The sequence below is a fragment of the Monodon monoceros genome, unplaced genomic scaffold (genome assembly GCF_005190385.1).
Source record: "Monodon monoceros isolate NGI ecotype Baffin Bay Population unplaced genomic scaffold, NGI_Narwhal_1 Super_Scaffold_18, whole genome shotgun sequence".
Taxonomy (NCBI): domain Eukaryota; kingdom Metazoa; phylum Chordata; class Mammalia; order Artiodactyla; family Monodontidae; genus Monodon; species Monodon monoceros.
Window position 1 is genome coordinate 148,629,047 of NW_021703774.1, and position 19,575 is coordinate 148,648,621.

At 40.4% G+C, this 19,575-nt stretch overlaps 2 protein-coding genes across 2 annotated transcripts in view; both read right to left on the bottom strand.

The window, feature by feature from the left end:
- Window positions 1–2,910: 2,910 nt before the first annotated feature.
- TMCO2 (transmembrane and coiled-coil domains 2) lies at window positions 2,911–5,593 on the bottom strand. Its single transcript, XM_029231039.1, has 2 exons — window positions 5,302–5,593; window positions 2,911–3,308 (listed from the first exon to the last, which is right to left on the bottom strand). Exons 1-2 carry the CDS (start codon window positions 5,521–5,523, stop codon window positions 2,994–2,996), a joined length of 537 nt encoding a protein of 178 aa, XP_029086872.1. The 5' UTR covers window positions 5,524–5,593; the 3' UTR covers window positions 2,911–2,993.
- A 6,497-nt stretch (window positions 5,594–12,090) lies between these two features.
- Window positions 12,091–19,575, bottom strand: part of RLF (rearranged L-myc fusion) — an 80,054-nt gene continuing 72,569 nt past the window's right edge. The window contains exon 8 of the mRNA XM_029228607.1: window positions 12,091–17,209. Coding sequence (XP_029084440.1) covers window positions 12,560–17,209 — 4,650 coding nt within the window. The 3' untranslated portion in view covers window positions 12,091–12,559. The remainder of the gene's footprint in view (window positions 17,210–19,575) is intronic.

Below are 19,575 nucleotides of genomic sequence, written 5' to 3' on the forward strand. Positions count from 1 at the left end.
TGCTGCAATGAACATTGGGGTGCATGTGCTTTTGAATTATGGTTTTCTCTGCAAATATGTCCAGTAGTGGGATTGCTGGGTCATATGGTAATTCTATTTTTAGTTTTTTAAGGAACCTCCATACTGTTCTCCATAGTGGCTGTATCAATTTACATTCCCACCAACAGTGCAAGAGGGATTCCTTTTCTCCACACCCTCTCCAGCATTTGTTTGTAGATTTTCTGATGATGCCCATTCTAACTGGTGTGAGGCGATACCTCATTGTAGTTTTTTTTTTTAATTAATTAATTTATTTATTTTTATTTTTGGCTGCGTTGGGTCTTCGTTGCTGCATGCGGGCTTTCTCTGGTGCTACTCTTTGTTGAGGTGTGCGGGCTTCTCATTGCGGTGGCTTCTCTTGTTGTGGAGCACTTTTTGACCTTTATGGTCGGCCTTGGAACGGTCATGGTGCCTCTGGCTGTGTCATTTAGCACGCTGTATTACAATTAGTGTATACTGAGGCTCAAGGTCTAGTGGAAGTCGACTTGTCCGCCATGTTGGACCTATTTGTTTCTAATCAGTTTATGTCGTGTCCTCGGGCTATGTCATTCTTTTAAAGGTTGTGCCGTGCCCCCTTCCCTACTGTTTCAACCCCATCAGTTTCTTTTGCATCCAGCTCATTCTATCCTCTGTCTCCCACACAGACTACCAAATCTATGTTACTCCCCTGTTTAAAAACCTTCACTGGGCCATTCCCAACAGTATGGCATGAACTTCAAGGCCCTTCATTACCTGACATCACTCTACTCTTCTAGACATTCTTCTGACACTTTCCTTTGATATACCCCAGAGTGGTAACCAAGACAAAAAGACTGGAACTGTGCACGAAGGGAACTGAAATTTAGCACAAAAAATTGAGACACTGACTTTAAAAGATTGCGTGGCACTCCTTCAGCAGCACAGTTCAAAACCTTCCCACCTACACCGTCAGATAATGCACATTGTTGATAACTCCCATCTGTTCTGTTCACATCAGAAATTAAAGCTGATCTGAGGATGAGGTTAGTGTGTCCTTCCCTGAAGCCAAAATCCTTCATTGTCGCTCTGGAAATAGACAGTTCTCAGTCACCCTGAAACTCTCCTTGCCCTCCAAGTAAGCCATCCTCTCTCTCACATGGCTCTGTGGTAAGCCCACCAGCAGGAATACTTTCCATTTCAGTGTCTGCCTGTGTAACCCCTTATGGGACAACTCAGTGTCACCTCCTCTGCCAAGGCTTTCCTGGCCCCGCCCTGTATTCACCAGCCTGTTTTTGCACTACACAGTGAAGTCTCATCTTTATTCAGAAGTTGCATTCTAACTCCCATGCACCGGACAAAAATTATGACCAGAATTACCTGCAGAAATCCCTTAGGAAGATGTCACTTGTCATGCCAAAACCTTGGTTCTCTGTACACCGACGCCAAACAGAAATACAGAGACAGAGTTATGGAGGAGAAAGAAAGAGTGGCTTTATTTCTTTGCCAGGCAGAGAGGGAACACCGCAGGCTAGTGCCTCAAGAACTGTGCCCCCTCTCGTCCGGGGTAGTGGTCAGAGGTATGTGATAAGGATCTAGGCAGGACAGTCTTGCATTCTTCTTTCTTCAGGGTGGGGCTGCTGACAGGATTAGGGTGTGTGCAGGGTCCCTGGTGGTCTCCTAATCTTGATGAGCTTCTCTGGTCCCTTTAATCCTGCCTCAGGTGGTTTCCTGGCTGCTCCTCCCTAGATGAGCAACTGTTCAGATCTGCCCTTTGGCACTCAGGGAAGGTCATGGAGGCTGGAGTCTTGCCTACAAGAAATGGGGGACAAAAACCCCTCCATGCCTGGGAACCCCACAGGGCCCTGCTTGGCATCACTTGGGAGACTTATGTGTTGTCTCCTGTGGAACAAGGCAGCCAGTTTTCCTCCAGCATGGCAACAAACCACTCTTTATAAAGTATTTCATTTAGGTGTCAGATGGTTACAAAGTGTTTCAATGACTGTAATCACATTTACTGTGGCAAAATGCGCACACTATAAGGCTTGTGGAATCTGAGACCCACTGAGACAACCATCTACCACCATCTCCCCAGTACGCCATCTTTCTCAGCAGGGGACACACTCATTGAGTGGAATGGCAGGTAGGTGCCTCCTTCCCTTCTTCCCTCCCTGCTAAGCTAGGATTCACACGAGGAGAATTCACCTAAGCTAAGATATGACCCTTGTTCTGTATTATCTTTTTTTTTTTTTTCTTTTTGGCTGCACGGCTGCGGGATCTTAGTTCCCTGACCAGGGATTGAACCCACGACCTCGGCAGTGAAAGCGCGGGGTCCTAACCACTGGACCGCCAGGGAATTCCCTGTATTATTTTTATAATTCCTTGTTCTGAAATGACCTGTCCAACCAACCAAACTGAGTGCTCCAGAAGCACTCAGAACAGATTCCCAAGGATGATCACAATGCTTTCTTAGCACAGAATAAGAATTAGTAAAAGTTGGATAAAATCAAACAATCTCCTTTATGTCCAGCCCCACCCTTGCCCACCTCTGAATAATTAATGCAGGGAGACTCCAGGCCACATATTTATCTTTAGGCCAAAAACCAGCACAAGAGCCAGCCTCCCTCTTTATAGGACAGTCCACAGCATCACCCTTAACAGCACTTTCTTGCTGTTTTTATTATATCGAATCCAACCTCTTCGGCATGGAGCTCAAGGCCACATCCCTGACCACTCTCCCTTCTTTTCCCACTCCCATGATTCCTTTTCTATATGGCTGCTTAGGGTCTCCAGCCTGCCAAGTGGGCACCACAATCTCAGCCATTTTTTAACCACCACGATCCCCCACGTAACCCCACCACACACACAAGTGGAAGCTGGGCCCTGCTGAATAGAGAGCCAGTCCTGGCTGGGTAATTTCAATATAGTTCTCTGTCTTTATTGATACACCACTGCACACATGAGGGAAACAGTGCTTTTCTAGAAAAGATTGGAGTCCATCACATTTCAGATGTGGATGTAAACCCTGATGTAAGCAAGGGACTCTGGCAGTCAGAGCAGCTGCAGTTGCGCTCAGAGGAGCAATCCCTCTGTGTGGCAGGCTTTTGGGAAATGATCATCCCTTCCAGGTCCTTCATTTTGTTTTCCACTGTCTGAAGCTTTTCTAGAATTTTCTCTTGCAGACCCAAAGATAGGAAGATATTATTGTCTTGAAATGGGAGACCATTCCCTTCTGGGTTGACCAGCAAAGGCTGAAAAAAATCTGAGCCTTTCTTGTAAAGTTTGTAGAGTGTGATTGCAAACAACAATATTTTCTAAAATAAAACAACAGAAGTTGAACGTTACTTGTTTATAAATGTGAAATGCCACAGTTTACTGTAGATGCAAAAACAAAAGATGACTCTAGAAGTAATTATAATCCCTCATTCCTATGCCAAGCCTTCTGTCTAACAAAACATCTTCACACCTATTTTGTCTTTTGATCTTTATCACAAAATGGAGTGGTAGGCAGGTCAGGGATTATTGTAATTAATATAATTAAAAAAATAATAGTAGATACTGTTTGCTGAAAGTCTGCCTCATGCAAGGCTCTGTGCTAGGAGTTTCCTTCCCTATGCAGGACCTATTTATGTAGAAAAAAACAGAGCTGGATAACCATTTAGATGCCTTCCAGTTTGGACTCTGTCATTGTCCAAGGTCATATATTTGGAAATGGTAGAGCCAGGACTGGAATCCAGGAATTCTGATTTCCATGTATATTTTCTTAGGACACAGTGGTCTGAAACACTGGATTTCCTGGTCATAGAAAAAAATTTTTTTTAATGTGCTAGGACAGAGTCCTGGTGGGAAAATAAAAAAAATCATCTTTTTTCCTTATAATAACTAGCACTGCTTACTGAGTACTACTGTGTGCTAAGCTTTATACATACAAGATCTCCTTTAATCCTCACCAAAACCCTGAGGGAGGCACTGTTAGCAAACCGATTTCACAGATAAGGAAACTGGGGTTTACAGGCTAAGTGACTGCTCTCACATCACACAGCAAGTGATAGAATGAAGAAGCCCCCGTAGTCTGACTCCAGAGCTTATTAACCACTCTGTTATACTACCTCTTTTTCTTGGCTGAGGTGTCTGGAGGGCTGCAAAATTCATCTTTCTGATTGAATTAAACAATAACCAAACAAGAGCAGAACCCAGAAGTACAGATAAGAGTTTGATGTTTTGCCTTCTATTCTTCTATATTCTAACTGAAATACATGTATATGAATATGTAGACACACAAATCCCTGTTGGGGATTTAGGTCAGTTGGACTATATTAAATGAGATTTTTGGAGAAGAATTTAATTTAGAATCCTAAAAATTGGGTTCAAATCTCAGCTTTTACAATCTATGTCACCTTGGGTCAGTGATAACCAAGTTCACTCACCTACAAAATGGAGATAATAATCCCTGCCCTGCCTACCATGCAAGGTTTTGAGAGATTAAGAGAATGCATGTGACTGATTTCTCAACAGTAGTGACATGAAAATAAGTGAGCGCTACAAAATTATCCAGTAATAACTTATCTCAGCATTTACCAAGTAAACCAGTCACCCTTTAACAAAGCCCTCTTTAAGTCCCGTCTCCTTAAATTTAGGCTGAACCTCAGTGCACCTCAGTTTCCTAGTTCGTCATATGAAAATAACCTCTATTTCATGGAACTGTTGGGATTCTCAAAGCATTTTAACTATATTGTCAATATAGCTATAATTGGTAATTAAACAGAGGTATGTTTGTAAAATCCTAAATGTTTTTCATAATCCCAGCCAATTGTACTCCTATTCCCCAAAAGAGCCCCTGTATATTCATTGTGATGACTAAATAAATATACACGCTTCCTCATCAGTTACAGAGCAAAGGCACAGTAAGAACAGAAAGGCGAAATCCAAGATCCCAGTTATACTTGCAGTGCTATTCTGTAAGAGGTACTCCACACGGTGTCTGGCACACGGTTAGACACTCAAAGATGAATACAAATATATGATCAAATAAATTTGGAGGTAAGGCTGCCTTCTCAGATTATGAACTTCTTTAATGTGTTTTATCATAAGACAAGCCAAAGATCATTGTGAGAAAGACCATTTTTATGCCAAAAACCTAACTGATGGAAGTTTTTAAGGATAACGTAGTTTCAACCAACTTCAGAGACAAAGGTTCACTCTGGTTTATATGCATGGTCTTAAAACTGGGTGGCAGCAATATGGGAGGGAACTGACCAAATTTCAATGTAAAACTATTTAAATTTCTCTGTAACGAAAGAGTATAACCTGAATTGACTGAACACTTCGTTTCCATAAGGCATATACTCCTATTCCCAACAAAATCAAAACGGAAATCCCCAGGATCACTTGCACAGCCGGAACAAGATTATCTAGTAGCCCCAAACTTGTTTGCTGAGGCACACTAGTCTCTCCCAGAAAAGTTGCTTGTAGATAATTCCATATCGAGCTCAGAGAGATGATGTCCCAGATAGAAGACAAAGGTGACATTTTAATATAACAGCAGCTCCAGGAACTGCATGTGCAGAGGCTTTAGGAACCTAGATACGAGTTAGGAAGAGTTGTCTGGGAGTCCAGTTCTGAAGCCATTGTGAGCTGTGCTTTGTGATATCACTGTTCTGAAGCTCAGCTTGTTTCCCACTCACCCACTGAAACTTCTCACTCAAAACCAAGCAGACAGTGGTCTGAATCTTCAGTTCAGTCATAGCACTCTCTCTAATCTTCGGCAAGTCCTAGCTCTAACACAGCACTGTCCAACAGAACTTTCTGCAACGGTGGAAATGTTCTATATTTGCTCTGTCCAACATGGAAGACACTAGTCACTTGAAATGTGGACAGTGTGGCTGAGGAACTGAATTTTACATTTTATTAAATGTAAATTTAAGTAGCCACATGTGGCTAGTGGCTACCCTCTTAAACAGTGTATAGAACATTTCCAACAATCCATGGGATGGAGAGCAATTATTTTCACATTTCAACTGAGAAAACTGAGGTTAAGTGGAGAGGAGAGGAGACAGGATTTAAAAAGGGCTTTCCTAAAGAGCGAATAGTTTACTTGGTAAATGTGGAGGGAGGTTCTTACTGGATCATTTTGTAGCATTTCCTTTTTCATATGTCACTACTGCTTAGAAATCGTGATCTTTGGAAAAGCTTTTGACATATTTGAGCCTCATTTTGCTCATCTGTTTACATCTCCTTCATAAGATTTATATTAGGAACAAATGGTATAATTTCCTAAGCACTTTGTGAACAGTAGCATGCTGTACCATAACCTATATGCCATGTTATCAAATCCATTATTTACTGACTAGTACCTGTCTACTCAACAAGGAGGTATGAAAGTATAAAATATAAGGTCTGTTCCCAAAAATCTTACATGAAAAAAAGGTAGTTCACACACAAGCGTATAATATAAATTGTGAGATCATTTACCAAGACAGCAAGAATCCAAAAGAGGGTTTGCATCAAGAGGAGGGGAGGGGCATGGTAAGTAAGGAGAGAAAGGGTCAGTTATGACAGCTTTTAGAAAAATATTGTCTGATGCTATTCTGATTTGTTCATCTGGTTGACTGAAAGAAAGAAGATGAATAGGGAAGCCTGGTGGAGAAAGAATAACTGTTTTGTTCTTGCAGGAATCAGAGGTATGGCAAGTTGCTTGAGGTGTCAGGGACACATCCAGGAAGCAGAGTCTAGAATGTTGTTGGATATATAGTACCATGTCAGGGCGAAATGACTTACTGATTTAGGAGCGACTGCTAATGATGTTAAACCCATAGTCTGCTAGTGACTGACCACAACCAGAATCTTTTCTAGAAAGGAATACAAATTACTCAGATAAGACTTGGGATTTTACTATAACAAGTTAAACGTATGTCAGAACCCATTAAAGAATGATAACCAAAAACTTTTAGGAGAAAAATATGGTTGTGACAACCGAATCATTACCCAAGACTTCCTATACTAGATGAGATCCCCCTGTTACATGGCACCTTAGACTTTACTTTCAAAGCACTTAACACGATTAAGGTTATTTGTGCAATTTTGGGTTTAATATATCTTCCCTGACTATTGTAAACTCAAGGAAGACAGGGACCAAGTCCATTTTATTGACTACTGTATCCCTAGTGCTTGGTACTTAGCAGGCATTCGAATATTTTTAAGTAAATACAGAGTCCCCTAGAAGAATTCCAAATATCTTTATAGCCTGAACTGTTCAATCATCAAGTGCCTGTTACCATATTTGTGTACTCGTTTCTACAGAAGCTTTATAGGGTAGCTGTTAAGAGGATAGGCCTTTGGGAGTATAATGGATCTGGGTTCAAATTTTGGCTGTACTATTCACTAACTTTGTTACCTTGGGCAGGTTACTTAACTTGAGGCTCAATATCTTCATTGGTAAAGTGAGAGTAATTCCTACCTTGTAGGGCTACTGTAATGAGAATTTGATAATTTGTGTAAAAGAGGGCAACTATTATTTACAGTGATGTTTATGACCAAATGCAAGGTATTGTGGATCTCAATAGTATAATGTCCCTCAAAGAGAATCTAGTCTGAAAACCCATTTATTGTTTGACTCGCCTCTCGGCCACCAGAACACCTCCAATGATGAATTTATCACCATGCGAGGTATCTCGGCCCACCTTTAGTGTCATCCATCCATCCATCCCTCAGTCACTTCCACATTGCGCCCTATTAGGACTTCTTGACTTACACTGCAACTTATGATTTATGCAGTGCCTACTTTCAAAGCTTCACTAGCTTCTTCACTGTCCTTCAAACAAAATCCAAAATCCAGACCATAGTGACAGGCACTAAAATACCTGGCTCCTGCTGACCTATCCAATCTTCTCTCCTACCCCTTTCCCTTTTATTCTCTTAACTCTATAGCTCTACTAGATTTGTCAATGTCACTAACACACCAAGCTGTTGTACCACAAAGCCTTGGCACATAATTGGATTATCCTAACTCCTATTATTTCTTCAGGTTTAAACATTGCTTCCTTTAAGGAAGATTTTCCTGTCCTCTTTTTTGGTTCCCTCAGTCAGGGCATCTTTTGTAGCACTTTTACTTAACTAATTTTTTGTAGTGTTTTGTTTAATGTCTGTCTTCCTGACTAGACTCTAATCTCCAGGATGCAGGAAACTTACCCTGTCATGTTCAACATTCTCCCCAGAAGCTGGCAGAAGGTGTGTGCTTAGTAAATATCTGGCTATAGCTTTCCTATGCCTCTTGGCTTCTCTTTTCCAGGCTAAACCTGCCAAATACAGGTTGACAGGTTTTTAAATCCCCTGACTATCCCAGTTACTTCCTCAGAGAGGTTCAGGCCTCCAAATGCAGGCCGTCACAGACTATATTTCTGCAAGTGTAGACAAAGCAGGCCTGCTAGCACAGTGGGCCACTCTTTGCAGACTCAGCTGTACATAATAGGAGGCTGTGTCCCGAATCAGGAGTAGAAAGCCGCGAGGCCTCACAGTCTACCATGGGGGTGAAGAGGGGACACCAAGCAACTTTTCTGATTTTCAGAAGTTTCTTTCCGGAAGAAAAGCTGACTTTTCCATAAGTCACACGATATTCACAGAAACCATAGTTTCTCCTTTCCACCTCTTTCTCAAATGAGTAACTGTCAACACTGGACATATGACTGGAGTTGGATCTGCATGACCTGGCTCTTACCTATGCTTCAAACTTTATTTCCCACTACTCACTTTCACAAAAATTACAGCTTAATTACAGAACTGTGGTATTTGTGGTACTTTAAATACCACCTGCCACTTTCCATCTTTCTTCCTTCACATTAAGTTCCCCTCCCTGACATTTTTCCAGTCAGATGAGATTGGAAACTGGGCTCCACCTCTTCCTAGCTTTATCAGCTAGGCAAGACACTTCATCCCTCTCTTAAGTTTTTATCTGTCAAATAAGAATACTAACAGTACTGACTTCATGGAGTTATGAAAATTCAACAAGGTAATTTTATGTAAAGTGCTTAAAAAAAAAAGTGTAATTATCCTGCATTCTCACAGCACTTCCCACTTCGTATTCTGGGCCACTGCTTCTAGAACTTTTCTGTGCCTATAAATCATCTGGAGATCTTACTGAAATGCAGATTTTGGACCAGGAGGTCTGGACTTGACATTCTACATTTTGAACAAGCTCCTAGGTGATGCCCGTGCTGCTGATCCATGACCACACTGTGATTAAAATGTTTAAGCTACGCCAGCTCTCACATTAAAGCTCCATGATAGCAGATCCTGTAACAAATCTGCTTTGTTATTTTTATCTCCCAAAACATCTGGAATTATCTTTAAATATTTGGCTAATGACTAACTCTGTTCTCCAGTGACTGTCCTTCACAGTGCAGGTCAAAAGTAGGTAAGCTGGGACAGGCTTCCCTGGTGGCGCAGTGGTTGAGAATCTGCCTGCTAATGCAGGGGACACGGGTTTGAGCCCTGGTCTGGGAGGATCCCACATGCCATGGAGCAACTAGGCCTGTGAGCCACAACTACTGAGCCTGCGCGTCTGGAGCCTGTGCTCCGCAACGAGAGGCTGCGATAGTGAGATGAGAGGCCCACGCACCGCGATGAAGAGTGGCCCCCGCTTGCTACAACCAGAGAAAGCCCTTGCACAGAAACGAAGACCCAACACAGCAAAAATAAATAAATTAATAAACTCCTACCCCCAACATCTTCTTTTAAAAAAAAAAAAAAAGTAGGTAACCTGGGACCGAGGGGATAGGTTAGGGATGAAATCCCTAGGAAGGCTAATCACTAATGATTCGCTCTCTTTCACACATGTGCTCATGAACATGGGGAAACATGGAAGCAAGAGAATTCTGGGTAAAATTCAAGAATCAAAGTGTCTGGCATTCTCGACTTCCACCTATCATTTTAGGGGGCACAAACTCAGTGCTTCCAGGTCTGTGTCAGGGGTTGGGGACAAACCCCAAAGAGACATCAAGTAAAAATGACAGTACTAAAAACTTCAAAAATAACCCTCTGATCTTCTGTATTATCATATAATCACATATGCTGGTTTTTTTTTTTACATGCTGGTTTTTAACAGAACATTGTCTTCAATAAAGATCAAACGAAGCAAGCCGCTACAACTGGAACAGAAAATGATCTTAGGGTCATCTTAAAGCAAACCTTCAATTGGGTTCTGAAAATTAGGGTTTGGTTCCACTGCAAATGGACGCACTTGGTCCTTCCAGGAGGTAGGAGTTAGAGGTGGTTGAATGGATATAGTTGAGTGTATTTTATTTTGGCTGAACTGGGCGGCATGTGGGATCTTAGTTCCCTGACCAGGGATTGAAACTGCCCCCTGCAGTGGGAGTGCAGAGCCCTACTCACTGGACAACCAGGGAATTCCCCTTTATTTTTATTTATTTATTTTAAAATTTTATTTTATTTTTGGCTGCGTTGAGTCTTCATTGCTGCGTGCAGGCTTTCTGTAGTTGCAGCGAGCCGAGGCTACTCTTCGTTGCGGTGCACGGGCTTCTCGTTGCGGAGCACGGGCTCCAGGTATGCAGGCTTCAGTAGTTGTGGTGCACGGGCTCAGTAGTTGTGGCTCGCAGGCTCTAGGGTGCAGGCTCTGTAGTTGTGGCTCACTGGCTTAGTTGCTCCGCGGCATGTGGGATCTTCCTGGACCAGGGCTCGAACCCATGTCCCCTGAACTGGCAGGCGGATTCTTAGCCATTGTGCCACCAGGGAAGCCCTCCCCTTTATTTTTAAATTTTTACAATTTTTTTTTTGGCTGGATATAGTTGAGTCTTAAATAAATTAGCAGCTTTCTCTTGGTCTGATCTAAAAATCTCTAGTGTTAGGAATTTTTTAAATGAGGCCACTGGTTATTTCTCATGCTCAGATCACAGATAAGGACCTTTCAAAATCATCACCTACACCACCTCACTTCGTAAGTGAGGAAACTGAAGCCCACAGAAGAAATTAGCCAAAGATCCCAAAGGAGTCAGGAGTGACCTCAACCTCTCAGATGTTCTACTGTCACTTTTTCTTTCAACAGAATCTTGTTTGAGAATCCTGTTACCTACTACGACCTGAGCCAAGAAATGACTTGGGCTTGGGGGGTGCTTTAGACTCTTAGGGTGAGGAGGTGGCAGAATGAAATCCCTGAAGAGCTGATAAAACAAGGTTTAAGGGTTAGAGAAAAGATCTTAAAATCTTAACCAGAGGCATAAGAAAGGGATATTAGGAGTATGAGTCGTTCCATTGCTAGCTAATGAAAGTGGCTGCAAACTTTAAAAGGAACAGAGAATAAAGCTGCTGTATTTATAAGAATACATTCCATCCTCTTCCCCCAAATCCATTTCTTCCTTTTGTAGTCCCACCTCAGTTGGTTGTATCACTACTGAACCTTAAGTTTTCCTCAAAACGTTTTCTTCACCCTCCAACATCCAATAATCCTCTTGAATTTTTCAATTTCGTCTACTCATCCCTCTGCTGCAGTTGTCAGTACAGACTCTCACCAAGTTTGCCTCAATTACTTCAACAGTCTTAACATCTGTTTCAATTCTCAGCCCCTGAAATCACACTCATTTCAAGTTATCTATAGATTATTAACACGAATGTTTTGTTTAAAATTCTTCAAAGGCTCTCAGCTGCCTATGGACTCAAGTCCAAAGTCCTTAGTGTTCACGGTTTGGTTCCTGCCTATCTCTACAATAATCTCATCCGCTCCAGTGCTCCCCTTTTACTGACAGCCTATCAAGTTATTTGTAGTTGCCTGGAAACATGACTTTACATCTCTGAATTTGCTGTGCCCTTCACATTATGTTCGGCATACGCTCTCCTTTCTACCTGGACAACTCCTGGACATCCTCTTCTGGGAGCTATCTTGACTCCCAGAGTTAATTATTCTATCTCGGAATTTTCTTTCCACAAAAATTTTAAGACAATAGTCATTCAAAAGGAAGCTTCATCTGAATGGTTTGGTTAATAAGAAACAAAAAACTACTGGGGTAAAATATAAGTGCACATTCCAGAAAATATAAGTGCAATTCCAATTTATGTGTGGCATGAAAACTCATTATGACTAAACAAAAAATGGGTGAAAAATTGTAATTTATTGAAACTCAACTCAAAAAATATAAGATGCTGTAGTGTACAATATATTACACAGAGCACCCTCAGGTGCACATTCAAGTCAAGTAAGAACATATCCCTTTCCCGAGCCCTCCCACCCTGGGATCTTAGTATTTGTTCCATATACAATCATGCACACTTAATTTGAAAAAGGAAGCCCCAATATATTTTGATGTATTAATTAGCACCAAACAAGAATACAGTTCCATTTTTTTTTAATAAACAAACAAAAAAAAACCAATCAATAAACCAACTGGAGAGCTAATGGACTCAGCCAATACTGCTGACATAGATATTATACATTCATGTAAATACACAGCCTATTCTACCCTAAACAATGGTGTGGCTGGTTCTCAGCCTTTGTTCGAGTTGGCAATTGTCCCCATGTTGCAGTGTTGGAGCCAGTCTGTTTCTAAAACAAAATTGCTATTTAGGAACTTCCTACACAAAGCTCATCTGTCTTTTTTGTTGGAAACAACTCTAAAATTGGTGTGGAAAACTTAGATCTTTCAAGGACAACCACTGGCCGAAGATAATGAAGCTGTTTTAAGGCAAGTTCTCCACAGTCTGTTAATGCTTTGTCCAATACGACCCTCAGGTTTTCCAAGGGAGGAACTGTTGTCGTCTCAGCTACTATTAAAGGTGGGATTGCAGTCAGGTTCTCATGAATTGCAGAGTCACTGGAAGAATGAGGTATGTCAACTTCAGGGTCATTGTCATTCACCATATTATTTGCCATAACACTCCCTGTTAAGTCATTACTGGGTTGTGAAGAATTACTTAATGGTAAGTGCTCTGAAGGCTCCCAGTCATCAAAATCATCTTCTTTCTCTTCACTTTCCTGAATAAATTTCAGAAATGAAGATTCAAATCCCATGGGTTTGTAAGTCTTCAAATCAAATGACCTGGGATGTGGATGCTTCTTAAAATTCTCTTTTGGGACATGGGTTGAATTTTTTACAGTGTTTTCTTGCCCTGAACTTTGCTGCCCGGTTTCTGAGTCTTTGATCCTTGGTAAAGGCAGCTGGAAACTTGTGAAATAAGTCCCACTTTCAGTCCCATCAGGATTAGGTATGGAATTTTCTATTTTACAAGGAGGAGGCTGAACTGTATTACACTGTTCCAAAGAAGTGGTTTCTGAACTATGGTTACATTTCAAAGTTCCTCTGTAGAGCAGAGTATCTGCATCAAAAACTGGGTTGCTTTCTGTACATCCTTTCTGACCTCCATCCCTTTCACCTGGATAAAGGGAATCGGCGGTCTGGACAGGTATGCTACTGTCACCTGGGGAATGGCTGTGCTTTGTGAGCTCTGATTCACAGCTTCTATCTTCTTCTTTCTTTATACAGGGCTCTGCTTCAGAAGGGGGCTCCTCCTTAATTTTGGTACCGTACTTAACACAAACGACAAGATTTTCCATCTGTTGCTCTAAATAGGCACTACTCATCTGATGGGTACGTTTGTAATGCCTCACTATGCTGCTCTCCAACTTCACCACAGATAAGCATCCTTGAACCATGCAAGGGTACTGCGTGTGCTCAGAATGCTCCACACACATATGGAGGGCTTCAGCTCTTGTTTTAAAACTAATCGGAGCTTTCTTTTCTTTGATTAAGCCACATTTTTTAGCCTTAGCATTAAACGATCTCCTGGTAGTCTGATGTTCATGCCCCTGAGGGTGAGTTTTTTGACACACCTTTTCACTCCTTAGTAGCCTTTCATTTGCCACTTTCTGGCTTCTAAACAGATCATCATAATAGTCCTTATGTCGATAATATACATGTTGAGAATAATTACTGCGATGGGTGAAAATCTGGCCACAGCCATTAAGATCACAATGAATTTCATAATCTGAATGTATTTCTCCTTCAATATTATGCTGTTCCATCAAGTGGTGCTTCAACTTGCTGAATGTATAAAAAACAGCAGGGCACTGAGGCTGGTTACAGGAAAACCTGGCCGCTGACTCTGCTTCAGAAAGCACTTTCGGCTCTTCAATGTGGTCTAGGTTATGAGAGTCACTACAGTGCTTAGCAAGAGCTTTAGAACACAGGAAACGCTTGTTACATTCTTTATATTTGCAAGCAAATATCTTTTTGCATTTGACAAGTTCCCTTTTGGTTCTCGCTTTGTCTTTCTCTAAACATAACTGTTCTTTGTTGTATTGATGTACAGTCCTGTAATGGCGAATCAAGCCTTTTAGATTGGTGAATGAGGAGTTGCAAGTTTTATGGATACAATGGAATGGTTTGTGGTATTTATTCAAAATATAGCAGAGATTTCCTTTAGCAACAGTTCTCCTGCTACCTCTCCCCTCTCTTCCTTCTCCTTCTTCTCTATGGCTACCTATTGGTGATGATATATCAGATGTTTTACTTTCTGTTTCTTCGCAGGATGACTCCAAATCTGTTTCTGAACTGCATTCATCCTTTTTAGAATGACAGTGTGGCTTCTCAGAGTTACTGTTGGGATCACCTCCAAGTTCCACGGAACAATCACCTTTCAACCTGTCTACTGAGCATGGGCCTTCATGATCACATTTTTCATTATCTAATAGTTTTTGAGTTACTCTGTCACTGCCAATTTGATGTTTATTTTTATAATGAATCCTAAGGTGTGTTTTTCTCGTAAATGACCTTTGGCAGATATGACACTGGAACGGGGAATACCGATGTTGAAACATGGTTAGCTGAAGGACTTTTTCTTTTGAGTAATTATGTTTTTTAAGATAATGCATTAACAAAGCCTCTCTGGTCACAAATTCATATTTGCATCCTTGAAGCTCACAGAAAAAAGGCTTGGCTGCCAGCTGTGCCAGGTACTGACTTGGCATATTTTCATCTTGATTCTGAAAATTAAGGTCTGAGATTGTAGGTGACACCGCTTGAAGAGACTTAGCACCACTGGATGGGTACCCCTGCAATGACCCTGAGAAAGATCCATGTGTTATTGAGTTTTTCAAGCTTAAATGCTTCAAGCGTAACAGAAGTTCCAACATGGTATCCTCTGTACACGGCCTTTTAGATGCACAAATGGTGGCTTCTGAGGAATAACCCTGATGTTCTCGTTTACATTTAGTATGAATATTGTGATCTAGACCTTCATCTGGGGAGTCACTGTTTGTATCTGAGCTAGGTTTAGGTTCTGTATCAAACTTTTCAGTTTTTGGATTATGTTCATTACCCAAACAGGGAAAGAGATCTTTTGTCTTTACCTTTTTGGGTTTGAAATGGTATGGATGAACCTTCCTTAGATGCTTCTGCATGCCTCTTGCGTTTTTGTACGTGGAACCACAGCCATCAAAACCACAGGTAAACTTAGTCCCATCAAAACAAACTGCCACATTGGAACATTTTTCTTTTAAACCAGAGGGCACAAAGACTTTCTCGTGAGACAATAATATATCCTGCATGGTTTCAGAGTGATCCAGTGTGTCAATTAACTCTTCATTCATGGAAGCTGAAGAGCTATGACTTAACTGATCACTGGAATTACTGTCACTGTTTTCTTTCAGATTTTCTGCAGTTTCTATTTGAGAACTAGCTGATCCTGCACAGAAAAGAAGATCCTCTGGTAAATGTGATTTATCAGTTTGGTCAAGTAGATGGGGCTGATCAATACAATCTTGCTTGTCACCTGCTGCAGGCTCAAGTTTCACTGATTTCTTCACATCTCCATTTGAACTTTCAACATTATGCATTGAGAGGTGATTCTGGTATTCAATTTTGGAATAATAGAACTTTTTACAGCCAACGAAGTTGCATGTGTAAGATGCATCCCTAAAGTGTTGTGCTTCATGGTGGTAAAGCTGTCCCAAGTCACTGAAAACAATATTACAGCCATTTAATTCACATTTATAACGCAGATCATCATGTTTTTGTTTATGGTTAAGCAGTTCATTCACTGATCCAAACCTAGCATAGCAATCTATAGATACACACATGTAAGGCTGAGGACCACAATGCACTTGTTCATGCTCTCGCAGGTGAAAAGCAGACATGAAATGTCGTCGACAGTAAGTACACTTCTCTCTTCTATTTTTCATATCTAAGTAGTGCTTGGCATTTTCATCATTATTTTGGTGTTCAGCTTTAAGATGCACACTTAAGTATTTAAACTGCTTAAACACACGGGAACAGTCTGTGCCAGGACATGGGTACAAATCTCTGTCTTGCAGGTGGCAATCTTCTAATTTGCTGAATGTGACATACTCATGTGACTCTCCTTTGGCTTGTTCATTCAATGACTGACCTTGCTCTAGGGTTGCAGAAGGGCTCTTGGGACAAACTCCCTTCTGAGAGCCTTTCAACAGTAACTTCTTTCTAGAGCGGTCCCTTCTGCTTGGTGGCATTTTAACATGTTCCATCACATGAGGAACAAATATTTCTTTTCTCTTGAATTTTTTAATACAAACCGGACAGGTGTAAATTCCATCTTCCATATGCATCTTAGAATGATGAAGAATCCTGGCCTCTATACATTCCCGCTTACATAACAAACAGAAAAATTTATACTGAAGCCATCTCTGGTATCTTTCAGAAGAACCAATGGGTTTTTTGTCTCTTTTCTCCTTTTGGTGATCTGTCAAATCTCTTCTTCTGTATTGTTTATCTTCTTTACTTTCCTCATAATCACTAAGAAATGACTCTAAAACATCTGTGTCATTAATAGACAGTTCATAGCCACTTAGGTCATCATCAGAATCTGAGGCTTCTTGTCCCAGAAGTTGGTGGCAGTGTCGTTTTAAAGTTTTCCAGTCCCAAAATTCAGGATCAAAAGGCCAGTGGGCTTTTAAAGCTAGTAAAAGCTCACATCGGAGAGAATTCGGAACTGGTGCATTTTCTTCATCAAATTTTTGATCTGGTTGAGAATACAGTTCTTCCAACATATTAAATCCATCCAAACTGGGTTCAATTAAGAATTCTGTAAGCTGACAGGCTCGTCTAACTTCTAAATCTTCTGGTAAAAGACAAGCAATTGTTTTACAAACTGATGCCTTCATTTCTTCATCCTCACTTGATCTGAGTTGAAGAGCTCTGACACATAGTAAAATCGACACCCCAAGACCAGCATCTTGTGCCTGTTAAGAAAAATAGGGAAGAAAAGGTTTTTTTTCCCCAGTTTGGAAACATTACATAACTTTCACTGATAAGACACACACATACACACACACACACACACACACACACTTACTTCTTAAAACTTAAAGTTCTTAAATCTTTCTTCCTGCAAGTTACATTTAGATCCTCCTTCTTTCAACACGCAAAGGACTGGATTAGATGTTACAACCATGAAAAACAACAATGTACATTTATAGAGTATCCAACTTTATAAGGCACTGCATATTAAAGCAGTCCTTAACCCTCAAGGAATTTATCTGTGTGCCAAATGTATAAAAGCACATAAATTCAAAGGAGCTCAGTCAGGATAAATAAGGTCACTGAAGGATTCAAAAAAGAATTGTCTCAAGCTGGGCAGGAAGGATAGGGCTTAAATAAATGGGTGCAAGAGGAAACACATGTATAAAAGTAAGTCTAAGATTGAATTCAATTAAAAAAACTCATATGTCTATGTCATGAACAATTGGGTGTTTTCAAAACCTCAAGGCTTAGAATAAACGATCCTTTCCATTTCCTCCTAAAAGAATTAATACTCTATAGTTACAGGTATACTGAAATCTCAGTTTCCCATGGAAAAACAACAGAAAATTTCTCTATAGCAGGAGGTTCTCAGAAATCAGTCAAAAAATCACAAAAAAGATCTGGTTGTATATGATAAAAGGTAAGTGCATTTAAGATGATTCTTTCATGTGATAGGCTGAAAGGGTGCGTGAAAATAATATAAACCAAGAAAAGGAGGATCTTATGGCAGAGTGGCTTAAAATACGGTACTTAAGAGCACAGAATTTTGAGTATGACTCTGACTGACTTTGAACCCCTGCTTCACTACAGTGAGAAGTTTTTAACTCCTCTAAGCCTCAGTTTCCTCGTCTGTACAATGATAATTATAGTGGCAGTATTGGATTTTCCTCCTAATGCTGTTATAAAAATGAAATAAGGTAACACAAAATGAGTATTACAATGTTGGAACATAGTAAATATTCAACAGAACCCCATAAAATATTTGAGGATAAATTCCACTGTTCAAACATCAATTTGCTAAGCAATTATTCTCGTTGGGCACCATTCTAAATGCTGAGAACACAAAGAAATAATTGCTATCAATTTACAGACTCCTTACTACATCCTAGGCACTATTCTAAATAAACTTTTTGCATACATCATCCTCATTTTATAGATGAAGAAACCAAGGCTCAGAAAATTAGTTGCCAATGTCACCAACTAGTGAGCAGAGGAGCAAGAATTTAAACTTAAAGCATCTTTTCCCAGCGTCTGAGTCTTAACCACTTTACACTCTATACCAACTCCAAAGTTAATTGACTTGGCGATATCCCACGTGCCCTTGATACAATATGCCAAGGCATTTCTTCAGCTTCCTGGTTTAAAACCTATCAAATTATTCATATCTATCAGTTTCTTCAAAATTCAGCTCCACATTCCATATCCTAATTCTAATTTATTCATCACTCCTTTAACAAGTAACTTCTTGGTATATCTGTTCAGAATGTATAATGGTAGTTATTTTTTTTTTGAAAAGTGTTCTTAATGATTTCACAAATTTTACCATTTCAACTACATTAGGCTGTTTAAGAAACAACACACATTCTTTGCTGTTTATATCACAGTCTTCCAAAGGGGTTAAGTAACTTGTTAAGAACCTATGATTTTAAAACTTAACAGACTTTCTCCAAAAGTCACGCATCTCTAATTTTCAGCTTCTTTATTACTAAAGAAAAAGGATTAAACTAAATAAAGTCAGGTTTTGCAAAACAGTACTTACTTATATGTTCCACCAAAAAGGGCCCTAAGGCCAAATAAACTGGCTTCAAGATTATCCCTCTTCTTATGCCTTCTACTTCAAATATAACCACATCCACATCCTTTCTTCTGTCATACTATTTTTGAAGTCTTGAGAGAGACCCTGGATTCTCTAAAGTCATCCCTTCCAATATGACTTTCTCAAGTCACAGAATCAAAATTTAACAACTCTGAGCACTTTTAATTGATCATTTGGTTTAAGCTCTTTGTTTACAGAAAACTGAAGCCCAGAACATAAGGAGGTTCTATTACAAGGCCCTCCTTCCGCAAGAGACCCAACGCCCACAAAAGTTTTTCAGCATCATTAACCTTTTCCTTCGCAAGGTTGCTAGCTGTGCTAATATCGTTTCACCTCTTCTTTTACAAAAACAGAACACCTGGTTTTATCTGGTTACAAAGTCACCTGGAATAATCAAATAATCAACATATCTCCTAGCTTTCCCCTGCAGCTAGATGTAACCGTGTGTGTGTGTGTGTGTGTGTGTGTGTGTGTGTGTGTGTGTGTGTG